Raw genomic sequence first — 13,716 nt, 5'->3', positions numbered from 1 at the left:
AAGGATGGGGAAGGGGTGTAGGTCATAGAGCGGGAGGGGCCTCAGGGGCCGTGAGGATGGTGCTGGGGTGGACCGCCAATAAGAAATGCATGCAAGGAGAAACGGTCCGGAGGAGTATGTGTGACGCCCTCTCACTATATAGTATTTTAACTTCCATTCCTCCTCAGTAGCCTCTATCTGGGATTTGAAAGAAGGGCCCAAACCCCAAGGAGTGGCCTCCTAAAGCCCCAGGTTCCCCTGTGGCTGTGAGGTGGGGGATAGATTTTTCTTACAAAACAGCCATGGCATCCGACTCTTGGGGACTGATGGAGGTACAACCATGATAGAGTCGGACTCTCCCAGGGGCAGCCATCAGGATCTTGTCTGAAGAATGCCCCTTTCTCTTCCTGATATCAGCTGGGTGCTGCTGGGAAGCCGTCCTGGGAGGGCAGACTTGGTATCACCAGCCACTTTCTATGCACGAGCAGACCAGGAGTTGAGATGACGTTCTTTGGGTGCTGCTGAGCTCCTGCAATATGCCTGCCGTGCACAGGGGCTGCGATACAGACAACGTTCCTGGCTGCGTGCACAGAGTTTTGAGGGAGAGAGAGACAATAAACACATACACAAACCAATGTGCACTCTTCTGTCAGCTACTGACGAATGGCTTGAGGAAATACTGAGCGGAGTGTGGGTTAAAGATGGCAATTAAGGGACCTGGGGAGGTCTCCCCGCCTCTCTGATCCAGAGAGCAGAGCCCTGAATGAATGGAGAAACAGACCATATGCAGATAGAGAAGTTTGTTGTGGGCAAAGGGAAGAGCAAGGGCAAAAGCCCTGAGGGTGGCTTGTAGGACGAGCGAGAGGGAAGTGCAGCTAGTCAGTCTCAGGAGGTCGGATGCTGAAGAGGGAGGCAGGGGCTGTGCAACAAGGCACATGGGGTATCTCTTCTGTGATGGGGTTCTCTTGGATAGTTTGGGGAAGGGAAGTGATGTTGTGATCAGATTTCCATTTTTAAGAGATAGTTTGGGCTCTAGTGAGGCATCAAGGGTTACCAGTTAGGAGGAGAGAGATGATGGGGGCTTGAAGAGGGTGACAGAGGTGAAGGGGGATGAGCAGTGGTCACATATGCGTGTGTTGTGAAAGCAGAACCCATAGCATTTGCTGAGGGATTGGATGTGAGACTCAGGAAGAAGAGGCAGCAAAGGATGACTCAGATTTTGGGGTGAATTTGGGTGAAGCCCTAGGATTGGAGTGGGGAGGGGTGTGTGTGTGTGTGTGTGTGTGTGTGTGTGTGTGTGTGTGTGTGTATGTGTGTTTGTGTGTTGAGCCCAGGTGAAGTCTGAGACCCTTTGAGACCGCCTGGTGGAGAAGAAGAGTGCTGGTCACAGGACTCTGGATTCAGGGAAGTGATCCAACCTGGAGAAAATGTTTGGTTTCCTCCATAATAAGGACGGTTGTGTTTGTGGAATCCTGGGGCATTCCTGAGTGACTGCTCCCAGTGTTTTGATGATGATGGTATTGACTGAAGGAATGAGAGCTCAAATTCTCCATAAGCTTATAAGTGCCAGGTACTGGGCTGAAAGCTTTCTGTGCATAATCTCATTTAATCCTCACACTTCCTTAATATCACAGTTTTACAGATGAAGGAGACCCAGGCACAGAGAGGTGATGAGTCACGATTCATTTTTAGAGAAGAACTTCACTGCAGGGTGTTGCAGGCTGCCTGCTCGCCAGTACCAGGCTCCGCTGTCTCCAACACCCCAGTCTGTGGTGGAAAGACCCTGCCTTCCTCAGCCTTTGCACCATGAACATTCAACAGCTGGGCGCTGTGCAAAGAGTAACGGTGGACCAGAACTCTGGGGGCATGAGTTCAAGTCCTGCCTCTATGATTTATTGGAAGCTTTGTTTGGAGGAGAATTAACATACAGAGTTCACAGAATGTCTTCCAGGCAGTTTATGCCTGCCGGCTGTCTTTGCTCTGCTATCCGTTCCTTCTCCAGTAACCAGCCAGCTTCTGCCAGCCTAACCCCTCTAGCCAACTTTCATTTCCTGGCTGTGCCAGCCTGATTACTTCTAATTGTCTTTGACTGCTTCCAGCTGGGTCTCCTAGCTGGCGTTCTGTGGGAGCACAGAGACAGTCTCCCAGCCATATGGAGGAAGGAGATGGGGAAGGAGACAGGGAGGAAGGAAGCAGCCGGTATGAGTCAACTGAGAAAGCTTTTCATGGCTTTCCAGCCCATTGCAATTCGGTGATTTTTTTTTTAAAGGGTTAACTCACCCAAGTTAGAGAGTGGCCCATCTTTGACAAGACAAACAGTTATATTTGTTGACCCCCAAGGGTAACCAACTATGTGACTGCAAATGCTTTTAGAAAGTTATTTGAAATATCTTTCCCCAGGACAGATGGGGTCTGGCTGTCTGGAACAATGAAGCTCCACTCACTCGAGAATCAGTGAAAGATAACTTTCATTCATTTATTTGACAAATATATATTGAAAGATGATTATGTCTCAGGCACTGTCCTACGTGCTCTAGAGCAAATCGAATATGAAATAAGGCAGCTCCAGTTCTCAATGAGTCTAAAAGAGAAGGACTTTCACAGGAAGTAATATTGGACTTAAGGAGAGTAAGTGATATATAGTAAGAGAGAATGGAGGTGTGACCCGTCTCTTCTAGTTCATTGATTATGGAGGGCTTCATGGGAAAGGGAACCTCTGTGCTAGGTAGAGATGGGTCAGAGGCAGCAGACTCGGGGTGGGGGTGGCAGATGCAAAGGTGCAGAGGTGAGGAAGTCAATCCCAGATGAAGACAGCTGAAGTGTAGTGCTCAGGGAGATGCCCCAGGAGTGGGATTGAGTTTGGGACAATTGGTAGAAAATCAGTGCTGGACCACTGTCTTTCAACCAGATGTTTTCTGCACATCTATCTAATATGCGGGCAGTACAATGTTTTGTGTCCTAATCTGTCTTACATAAAGGAATTTCTGGGGTTATTCCTTATTAAACAGGGCCGTTTCAGGGAACAGGACCTGTGGTTCAAAAACCAGTTACTAAGCCCAGGCAGAGTAGGATTTGGACTTCTCTTTGGCATCCATCCCAGCTGATGGAATTAGCAGTGAACTTGAATCAAACCCAGGCATCAGGCTTGAAAAAGAATTAATGGGCCTGGATTTTCTCTCTTCTTCACCTCTTTCCTGACCTCCACCCTGAGAGCATAATTAAAAGGAAAGAAAATCTCTTTCATTGTAAGTCTTTCACCATTTTTGAAGTAAGCTAACTTTTTTTTGGCCATAAAGATCCTTTGATGAACTGTCTCTGACATTTATTTGCCTTTACTATAATAAAGTAATTTCTAAATTTTCATCTAGAGCTAATTGTCCTAAAATTGAAAGAAATTCATACTTTATTAATACATATGCTATTAATTTGCAAAACTCTAAAACCTTTTTTGAAAGAAGATTCCGAATGGTTTTGATCTCAGTGTGAGCTCCTCATCCCTTAGATGTTTGCTGAGCGTTCACTCTGCAGGCACTATGCTATTCCGACAGCTCCCTTCTCCCTCCATGTTATTGTCCTAAAATCTGATGATTGAATAGGAGACATTATAGCAATTAGATTGGCCTTGCAGAAATGATAGGGGTGGAGTGGCCGCGAAGAAGCTCCTTAAGCACAACAAGAAAAACATCTGAAAGTGTATTTTTAATACTGGCAGAAGGGAACAATGAGAAGACTGATGGAAAAAACACGCTCAGTCAGAACACGTGAGTAGTTGATCATAGCATATTAGATCTACTTAAAACAGGCATTTGTCTGGGTCACTTTTCAGATGGGTCAGGAAGCCCCCAAGACATTGGATTATTGACAGCTGTACCCCCTCCCAGTCCCGCCCCAATCTACGAGCATTTACGTGGATTGTGCCATAATTGTTTACCTAGGAAAGAAAGGAACTTGTTTAGGACCGAATCCTCCCTTTCAACTCTGCTGTGGTAATATCAGGGGTTAAGTGTGCATTAAACGCTGGCGCCTTTTATCTGGCTGTTCAACAGGTAGCATTTTGTAAATGCCTCCCACTACCTTCTTCCTCCCCCCGCTTCTCCCTCACGAGTCTTCATTTTTGGTTTGAGAAGACACTGGGGAGCCCGTAGAAGATCAGAGTCGTCAGGGCAGCTGCACTTGTTTACGAGGGATGAGCAGAGTCAGGGCGCGCACAGAACAAAAGCCTCCAGGAGCAGGGAGCGCTGGTCCACCTCCTCCTGCAATCGCCCGCATCATTTCAATGGAAAGCAGAAAAGGTGTAAACGTACAAGCAGCGACAGCAAGCGCCCTGGTTCCTACGTTACCGCTGCTACTATTATTGTTGCGGCTGCTCCTCCTCCAACACAGTGTTCCCGTCTGGTGTGAGCCCGGGCAGACGCCCCGCCACCTCTCCACCCTTTCTTCCATCCATCCTATTTTCCACCCATCCAGGGTCCAGCGGGCCCTACTGTGTGCAAGGCCCTGGGCTGTACACCCACAGGGCACCTAACCGACAGTCCACCAGGTCCGAGAGCGCCTCCCTCCCTTCCTCCTGCCCTGGTGGGTGCGGCCAGTGGTGGGGGATTTCATCGCGGAAAGGACCAGAAAGCACAAGCCCAGAATCCGGGCAAGAGGCGCAGCGGGAGGCGGCCCGACTTGGGCGGCCCGGGAGCGCGCGTCTCAGCGGCCGCGCGGGGTCTCCCCGTCTAGCGCTCAGGTGGCTCCGCCGCCCACTCGCCGCTCCCCTCCCCGGGCCCTCCCCTCTCCGGCGAGGGTCGAGTTTGGCTGTTGCGCGCGGAGAAGGAGGGGCTACGAGGGATTTGAAAGTGCACAGGCTGCGGAGTGGAGCTCGCATCTGTTCCCGCCGCCCGCGACCGGATTAAATTTCTGCAAATTCAAACTGAATGGGGCTTTCTTCTGCTGCCTTCCAGAGGGCGCCTGCAGCCCGCCGCGCGCTCCTCTCGGGCGGGAGCGGCCGCCTGGCGCGCAGCTAGGAGCCAGCGAGCCGGACCCGAGCCCGTGCGGGCCAGCCGGCGGCGGCGAGGGCGGAGGCTGCGGAGGCGCCTGGGCTCGGGCACCAGGCACTCCGGCCCCGGGACCCGGCACCGGACCGCGCCCCCCGCCGCCCCTCCCGGACCAGCGCGCCCTCTGCACACCCGAGCAGGGCGACTGTCACTAGCCGCCCGGACGGGACCCGGAGTGGGGTCTCTAGGTCCCGAAAGGGGCCCGGGTGACCCTCCGAAGAAGAACTTCTTGGGGGCGGGTCCCTGGGACCCCGTGGCCCAGGCGGCCGCTATTGTCTGCGCGCAGCGCTCGGCGGCGGCTCGGGGCGCGGGAGCCGCGGGCCGGGCGGGGCCGAGCCCGGGGCGGCGGCAGGAGGAGCCGGGGGAGCCGGGGAGCCAGACTAGGAGGAGTAGCCGCGAGCGCGGGAGGCGAGCCGGAGCGGCGCGGGCCGCGGGCTAGCGCGATGCCGGCGGCGGCGGGGGACGGGCTCCTGGGCGAGCCGGCGGCGCCGGGGGGCGGCTGCGGCGCTGAGGACGCGGCCAGGCCGGCGGCAGCCTGCGAGGGAAGTTTCCTGCCGGCCTGGGTGAGCGGCGTGCCCCGCGAGCGGCTCCGCGACTTCCAGCACCACAAGCGCGTGGGCAACTACCTCATCGGCAGCAGGAAGCTGGGCGAGGGCTCCTTCGCCAAGGTGCGCGAGGGGCTGCACGTGCTGACCGGAGAGAAGGTGAGCCGCCCGGGGCGCCGGCCCCTGGCCCTCGGACTGGGCATTCGGGGCGGGAGGGGCAGCGGGACCCTCTGTGGAGAGAAACGCGCTGCGAGTCCGGCTGCGGAGCCCGGGCCGGGCGCCTGCCTCTCCGCTTGCCTTTGCTCGCGGGTTGAAAGAGCGGTCGAGCCAAACGCGCGCGCAGGCCCTCGCAGCCCTCCCCGAGGGGTAATCTGGGGTCGCTCTCCACGGTGGGCGGCTGGTTTACCCGCGAAGCCGCCCGCAGCCTTTTTGCTCCTCGAAAGGCGCCGCCTGGCGGACAGCGGCGCGGGGGGTAGGGTAGGGGGACGCCGCGCTCGGGGCCGGTAGGGGCTGCAGATCAGCGCGGAGGCGGGAACCAGGGCTGGAGTGTGTGGGTCCTTCTGTTGAGGGTGGGAGAGCTGATTAGCCAGCCCTTGGGGGAACTTGTAGTCTGATCCCCATCCTAGGCTGTGGGGAGGAGGTGGGGGAAAGGCCGAGATCCCAGGGGCATTCCCCCCTGTGTACTGGGGCGGCAGGGGGAACTTTTTCGTGCTCAGAGTAGTTTTCACACGCTGCCTTTCCCTCCACCCACCCTCCCCACCCCTGCATCCCGCTATCACCGCCCATCTTTTCACCCCCCCCCCCCACCACCGCCGGGTCCTCACTCCGGTTGCTGGGGTGGGAGCTGCAGTCAGGACCCTGCTCTGGCAGGTACAGAAGCACACACTGATACCCCCAGACTGCAGAGGCTGGGAGACTCTTATCTTTCTAGAAGAGGGGAAAGCAGAGGAAGACCCCCAGAGTTGTGGAGGAGCACCCCCTCCAGGCTTGTGAGAAGTTGTTGGGTTGTGAGCCCTTGCCAGGCACGGCCCAGATAGACCTAAGTTATAACTTAGAAGACACTGAAAATATGATGACTTATGTTTAGGTGAGGATGCCCCAGCCTGGGAGTTACTCCAAGCTTGGAACTATTTCAGACTAGGGCTGCCCCAAGCTCATGGTCACCTCAGACTCAAGGCTCCCCATTTTGCCCCTCTGCCCCAGGCTGGGGCTTGCTTAGTACAGGTGAGGTAGTACGCCCTTTATGTGGCCCATTCACCAGGGACGCATCCGCAGTATGGGAGGGCCAAAGGAGCCCCTGGCTTCCTACCTGCCCTCCCACCCTCTGCCCTGGCATCTTCTGCCCAGCCTGGGAGTTCCTGGGAATGCTCTGCAGTGACCTCTGATTACAGGGCTAGCAGCCTGCCCTCTGGTCCCCAGCCTCACCTATCTTTAGTTACCATCCTTGGTTCCCTACTGTGTCCTGGAGCCCCTTGCATTTGAGTGCAGATCTCATTTGTCCTCTGTTTTGCAGCTGCTCTGGGTGGGGTGCTCCTTTGTTTTGAGTAAGTGGGGTTAGAGTGAGTAGTTTTGGAAGTGCCTCTTGCTTGAATTTCCATGCAAAAGGCACGTGTTCAGAATTTACTTTCTGAACTGAGGATCCCTTCAAAGAAGAAGGAAAAAAAAAATCCTCCAAGCCTCATTCTCGTCTGGAGGGAGCGCCGCGCACTTTCCTCCTGGGTTCTCAGTGGGCTGAGAACTTACACAACCCGTCAGGGCTCCAGGATGCCCAGGGCCCAGCTCGCTGATTACACTGTGCTCAATTCTCCGTCCCTGTGTAAATTCCTCTTGGCACAGGTGGCAGGACTTCATTTTCATTCGAAATGTGTAGGATTCAGTCAGGTTGTGTATGCTTCCTCTTGAAACTTAACAAAAAGAGACCAGGCTTTATGTTGACAGTTTCCTGCGTGGTGTTGTGGCTCCAGTTCCTCCCCGGTGCATTTTTGCCCCATAATATCAGGCTGTTAGCCTTGGCGGAACTGCCCGAGGATGCTCTCAGAGCTCAGTCCCCAGCCGGGTGCTTGGGTTCCGGAACACTGTGCGGGGCCCATGGGCAGACTGGAATGCGGGAGACTCCTGCCCGAATAGGGTCCAGTGAGGAGCCCTCTGCACCCTGAGGTGCTCATGCCCATTTATCTCTTCTTCTTCCTTAAGTGGTGAATCTCACTTCATTTCTGCGTCAGGAGGAACTATAAATTGGATGTAAAATTATTTTGCTGGACTGACTGGATCTAGTGAAGGAGGATGGTTCTGAGGATGGAGGAGGGGCTGGGAGATTTTTCTGACATGGTCTACTTCAGCCAGGAGAATCGGTACTCCAGGGACTGTAAGAATCATGAGAAATCTGGATTTTAGTTCACTTAATTGCCAGCTTTAAGGAAACATTGGGTGTCATTCATAGCCCTTATCTTCCAAATCCAACACCTTTAATGCTTAACTAATAGATTTAGTTTTTGGCAGGTCATAGAGATTCAAGTGATGTGTGTGTGTGTGTATGTGTGTGTGTGTGTACAACTCTGCCTGGGAAGGATTGCTGAGTTCATGAGTCCCCGCCCCCACTCATGTTCTGGATATTGTCTTACTAAGGCCAGGACAAAGGTGAAGTCAACCTCACACTATTTGCAGCCTTCAGGTCTCATTAAAAGGTGAGCTATTAAGAGGGTTTTTGCCCAGAGAAAGGAGTAATCCTGTGAGCCAAACAAGGGGAGACCTTGAGATGACAGGACCCGAGGCAGGGTAACAGGTGTCCCCAGAGGGTGATGTTAATGTCCCAGGAAGGCCTCTCACCTCAATACTTCCCTCCTTGGCGGAGGGTGTACTTTCTGGAGAAAGCACTTCACTTTTTTTCCTTTCCTTTTCGAAAGGCCACAGACCACTGCAAGAGGGGAATTAAGTCATTAACACTGTAGTAAGAAATAGATGTAGCCCCTTATGCCACCCCCTGGGTGGAAGGATCCAAGGAAGTTGTTGTGAGGAATCAGTTCATTAAAAATCTGAAAGGGGGGATGGAAAAAGGGAGGAAGAGGAGATGCCCCACATTTGGTCTGCTTCACAGTTGAAGTCTCAAACTGTATACATTGTTTTGGGTGATTTATGCCACAATTGAGAGTATTGCTGGTTTGGGGGAACTTAGAGTGTGTGTGTGTGTGTGTGAGAGAGAGAGAGTTGCTTTTTGACTTGGCACATATTCCCAAAACGTTTTGGGTTTCTCCCATGGTTCGCGGGGAATTACTGAGTCCAATTGACAGAAGGAGCCCCCTGACGTTCATTTCAGGCTTCAATCCTGTCTTATTACGAGGCTCCTTTCCCCACCACTCCTGCAGGACAGTATTTTTTTTTTTTTTTTGCCTGCCTCTTACTGAAGTTGTTTGAAAGTCATTTGAATCAGGACTGCCCTTTTACTGCCTGAAAATAAAGGCTGGCTTTGGGCAAGACCAAATTTTGTCCTCCTTTAGCTTTGAGTTGGTGCGACCTCCGTTAATGTGGCTTTAAAAGTAAATAATTCACTCGATCATGTGAAACTCTTAATCGGCGCATTCTCAGTCTGTCTTGGACTAGTTGATGATTAGACGAGGAAAAACGATCACAAAATCAGACTTTGAAAAGTATTCTCGGTAGCTTTGAGACAAAGAGCAAAGTTGCTGAGCAGGAGAATCAAGTGACAACTTTAAAAGACCCAGAGAGAGGTGTGCTTGCGACCTCTGATGCTGGTCCTCAAAACCTGGAAAGCGCATAATCGCTGGCACTTCACAGGTTGTTATTGCATTTAAAAAACGATAAGGTGTAGCTGCAGAGGCTTACAGAGAAAAGCACAGGTGTATCTCAGGTGTCGAGCTGGTTTCACAGGCAGGCAAAGCTGCAAAAACGGGCAGAGAGTTGATGCCACAATTACCTTTTTTGTGATTGTCTCCCTAAGAGACAGAGTTGGGTACATAAAATGATTGGTTAAGATGTTTCAATATCTTGTTCTAACCATTGGTTTAAAAAAAAAAACCCCTGAGGGGAGGGTATAGCTCCGTGGTAGAGCATGTATTCAGCACGCATGAGGTCCTGGGTTCAATCCCCAGGACTTCCATTAAAAAAAAAAAGCCTGTTTATCACTTTCATTGGAGCTATTTTGGGGCTTAAAAAAAGGATTGCCTGCTTAATAAGTTGCCAATAATTATACTTCGGGCCCTACAGTGCCAGATACCTGGAGTGAAGGAGTTACTAAAAATACAATTTACTATGTTTTTCAGAGCAGGAAATATGACTAATTTTAGAGATCGCCTTTTGGCAGATTGTTTTTAACGAGTATTTCTGAAACAAACAGGTGCTAAATCCTTTTTTTTTTTTTTTTTTTTTTTGTAAGAGCTAGAAATTTAGGGGTAATAGCTCTGAGGAATAAGAAATACTTAAGAGAACTGGAAATTCCTATTAATCCTCAGCAGGGATTTCTTGGCAAGCAAGAGGCGTTTGGCAGAAGCACCTGCTCAGCATGTCATGTGTGACAAGGCAGTGCCTATAATTTCCGAGATTGCAGTTTGCAGGCACAAGCTTTTTGAACTTCCTGCCCGGCCTCATCTTTTTGAAGTCCTTGCGAACGGTGGAAATTGGCACTTAGGGCTGGCTTCTCAGTGTTCACTGATACACAGGTCCCATGGACTTCAAAGGGCGCTTGGAGTCGGCACAACAGTGCTGAGCGGTGCCCACGAAGAGGAGTGCAACCCTCAATTTTCTCTGCAGGTGTGGAGTCACCGGCACAGGCTGGGCTCAACTGCATCATGTCGTACAACGCCGGCTGCGTGGCAGTCGTCCATCCCAGGGCTTATCGTCCCAGAAGGTGTGGGGGGCGGCAGCGGTGTCTGCCTGGGGGGAGGGCCAGGCGGGGTGTGCTCTGTGGGAAGGCGGTTTGGGCACGAAGTATCATTTACCTGGGGATGGACACCTCGTCTTAATTATTCGTGATAACCGAGTGACCTGCTTGCTCCCCTGGCTAATTGAAACCCACAGATAATCCCCGAGCCTTATTTTTAGCAAACTGGTGAAACCTTTTCCTCCGCTCAGCCTGGGCTCTGGCCACTTTCAAGTGCTGACCTGAATTGAATTTCACCCTCTCTAACGTAGATGCTCTTGCTTGCTAGGATGACCAGAGCAGGAGAGGGGTGAATGGCACCCGAGGAGACAGGTGGAGAGAGCTGTTGCCTCTCCTTTCTCCTACACACCAGCTCAGTGGTATAGTGCTTTGTGGTGTATTCAGGGTCTTCCATGCATTTTCTCGTTAGATGCTAGAAGTGACCCTGGGTGGGTGAGAACCAACTTGCCGGTGTCCTTATCCCCATTGAGCATGTGGAGGTATGCCCTGGCTAGATTCTTCCTCAACCCTTCTCTTCTCTGTGGCTCAGGCTGCCCTAACAAATGACCTCAAACTGGGTGACTTAACACAACAGAAATGTCTTCTCTTCTACTTCTAGAAGCCTGAAGACCAAAATCAAAGTGTTGGTAGAGCCTCTGAAGGCTCAACTGGAGGGTGCTTCCATGTCTCTTCCAGCTTCTGGTGCCTGCGATCCTTGGCGTCCCCTGGCATGTAGCTACCGCACCCTCATCTCTGCCTCTGCCTTCACGTGGCCTTCTTTTCTCTAGGTGTCTTCCTGGGCGCCACATCTCCCTTTCCTTATGAGGACATCAGTCGTTGGATTTAGGGTCACCCCTAAACTAGTAGGAACGCCCTTTAACTTGATGACATCTGCAAAGACCCCATTTCCAATCAGGCCACATTCACAGGTGCCAGGGGTTGGGACTTGAACACTTGGTTTGGTGGGATGCAGTTCAACCCACAACACCTTCTTAGCTACGAAGCTTGCGTTGCAGGTGATTTCCTGGGAAGTGGACCTTGAGAAGGAGAGGGATTTGGTCTTAGGGCTTATACGCAGGACCAGCACCTGGGAAGGGAAGTGAGGGGAGGGGAAGAGAGGGGGTGCAGCAAGGCAGCATTAGGCAGAGGAAGAAGTTGGGTCCTGATGCCATCCCAGCCGAAGCCCCCACCCTTGCCATGGTGAGCTCGGGAGCTGAGATGTCCAAGCTGGGGCTCTATATCTTTATATTGGCTGAGGTGTCCACATTGGGGCGAGGGGACCAGGCCTTTATACTTTTGGACCCATCATTAGATGGGGGCTGCCCTGGGAGGGGGCATGGCTTTGAACACTTGCTGAGGACAGTTCCTCTGGTGAGCTCACAGCAGACAGCCAGCAGCAGCAGTAGCTGGGGAGGAAGTTCTTAACCCAGAAAAGTGAGCAGTGAGGCCGGATGTCCACGGCTTGCTGGGGGAGACAGGGCCAGAGCACAAGGTCTCAATCTGAGTTCAAGCCGGTTCCATAAACAAAGTGGGCAGCTTCCCCAGCCCACTTTGCCGACCAAGTTGTGGTGCCTCCACCTGAAATGAGGGAATAGCCGACAGAGTCTATGTTCTAAACGCTCTGAGTATCGTGGGACTATTCTGGGCTCACGTTTCTTTGCAGTGAGGATCCTCAGGGCTCTCTGGTCTGTGGGTACTTTTAGGGCACTTTCATATGTTCTCTGTGTTTTCTCTTGAGGAATTTATGTCAACAGAGTTTGGCGAACTTGTTGACCAGTGTGTCTGTCTAATCATGAGACAGTGGGAGAGACCTTCCCTCCCCCATCACTCTGGAATTGTGGGAAGTTGGATTACTGTCAAATAGAGTCACGGTCCCAGACATTGGGATGACAGAAAGATTGCTGGAGGGGCTGGGGAGCCATCTCTTAGCATCCTCTTAACCATTTTCTCCTTCATAGCACCGGCACTGCTCTACCAGGCTTTGCAATTTCTAATTACTAGGTTCTTTTTGGTTGTTAATCACTCACGTGTGCGTGTTTTAAGATTCATATGGTTACATTTTGGAATAGGTAATGCAGACACATGGTCTACAATGGAAAAGTTTCAAGAGGGGAAGCAGTGAGAGGTAATTCTGCCTTCATCTGTGGGCCTCAGTGATGAGTTCCTCTCCCCAGAGGCAGCCCGACTTCTAGCCTCCTGTGTGGCCCTCCAGACATACTCCATCTGCATATAAGTGTACATACATCTGATACTCTATGTGCATACATTTGTAAATGTAGAGAGAAAGATGTATTTTTACACTGTACATGCTGTTCGGTATCTTGCTTTTTTAGCAACTTAGCAATATGTCTTGAACATCTTTTCCCTAAATTACTACAGAACTGCCTTATTCTTTTTAATTCCTGCATAGTATTCATTGTATGGTGGTACCGTGTTTACTTTTCCATTCCCTGCTGATTCAGTCCATAGATGTTATTTAAAAAATTGAGCACAATTGAAAAATGGGCATTTAGGTTGTATACAATTTTTTTTTTACTCCCAAATTGTGCTGCAGTAAATTTTATCTGTGCCTATGTGTCATCTTGTAAATGTTTCAAGTATACCTAAGGAATAAATTCCTAGTCTTAGGTGAGAGGGTATGATTATGTTAACTGTTGATGAATATTGCCTGCCATAGAGGTTGTCCCAGTTTATACTTCCATTAACCTGGTATGGCAGTATCTTTCCACATCTTTGTCAATATAAGGCAGTCTCAAACTTTTTGATCTTTGCCAATCTAGTAAACATGGTATCTTGTTTTATGTGGATTTCTCGTATTTTTGAGTTGAGCATATTTTCATATGTCCAACAACAATTTTCATTTCTGCTAATTTTTTCATGTCCATTCACTATCTTCCCTTGGGCTTTTGGTCCTTTTCTTATTGATTTATAGGCACTTTTTATATATTAAGGCAGTTAGTCCTCTTTCAGTGATATATTTTGAAGCCTCCTCCATCTTGCCTGCTCCCTGTTTATTCTTTTTTTTTAAATTGAAGTATAGTTGTATAGTATAACATAACATTGTAGTTTCTGGTGTACAGCATAGTGATTCAGTTGTACACATATAGATATTCTTTTTTACATTCTTTTTTATTATAGGATATTATAAGATATTGAATATGGTTCCCTCTGCTATACAGTAGGACCTGTTGTTTTTCTACTGTATATATAGTAGTTACCATCTGCAAATCCTGAACTCTCAAATTACCCCTTCTCCCTCCCCTTTCCCCCTTGGTAACTT

The 13,716-nt window shown here is 50.7% G+C and overlaps 1 protein-coding gene across 2 annotated transcripts in view; it reads left to right on the top strand.

Annotated features, from left to right (window-relative positions):
* Nucleotides 1–3,883: 3,883 nt before the first annotated feature.
* Nucleotides 3,884–13,716, top strand: part of HUNK (hormonally up-regulated Neu-associated kinase) — a 101,770-nt gene continuing 91,937 nt past the window's right edge. Inside the window, exon 1 of one of the 2 annotated variants that reach the window (XM_074360683.1) lies at nt 3,884–5,722. In XM_074360683.1, coding sequence (XP_074216784.1) covers nt 5,462–5,722 — 261 coding nt within the window. In that variant the 5' untranslated portion in view covers nt 3,884–5,461. The remainder of the gene's footprint in view (nt 5,723–13,716) is intronic. The other variant, XM_074360679.1, reaches the window with a different exon arrangement.

This window comes from Camelus bactrianus, chromosome 1, assembly GCF_048773025.1.
Source record: "Camelus bactrianus isolate YW-2024 breed Bactrian camel chromosome 1, ASM4877302v1, whole genome shotgun sequence".
NCBI classification, from domain to species: Eukaryota; Metazoa; Chordata; class Mammalia; order Artiodactyla; family Camelidae; genus Camelus; species Camelus bactrianus.
This window is presented reverse-complemented; position numbering and strand designations above follow the sequence as displayed.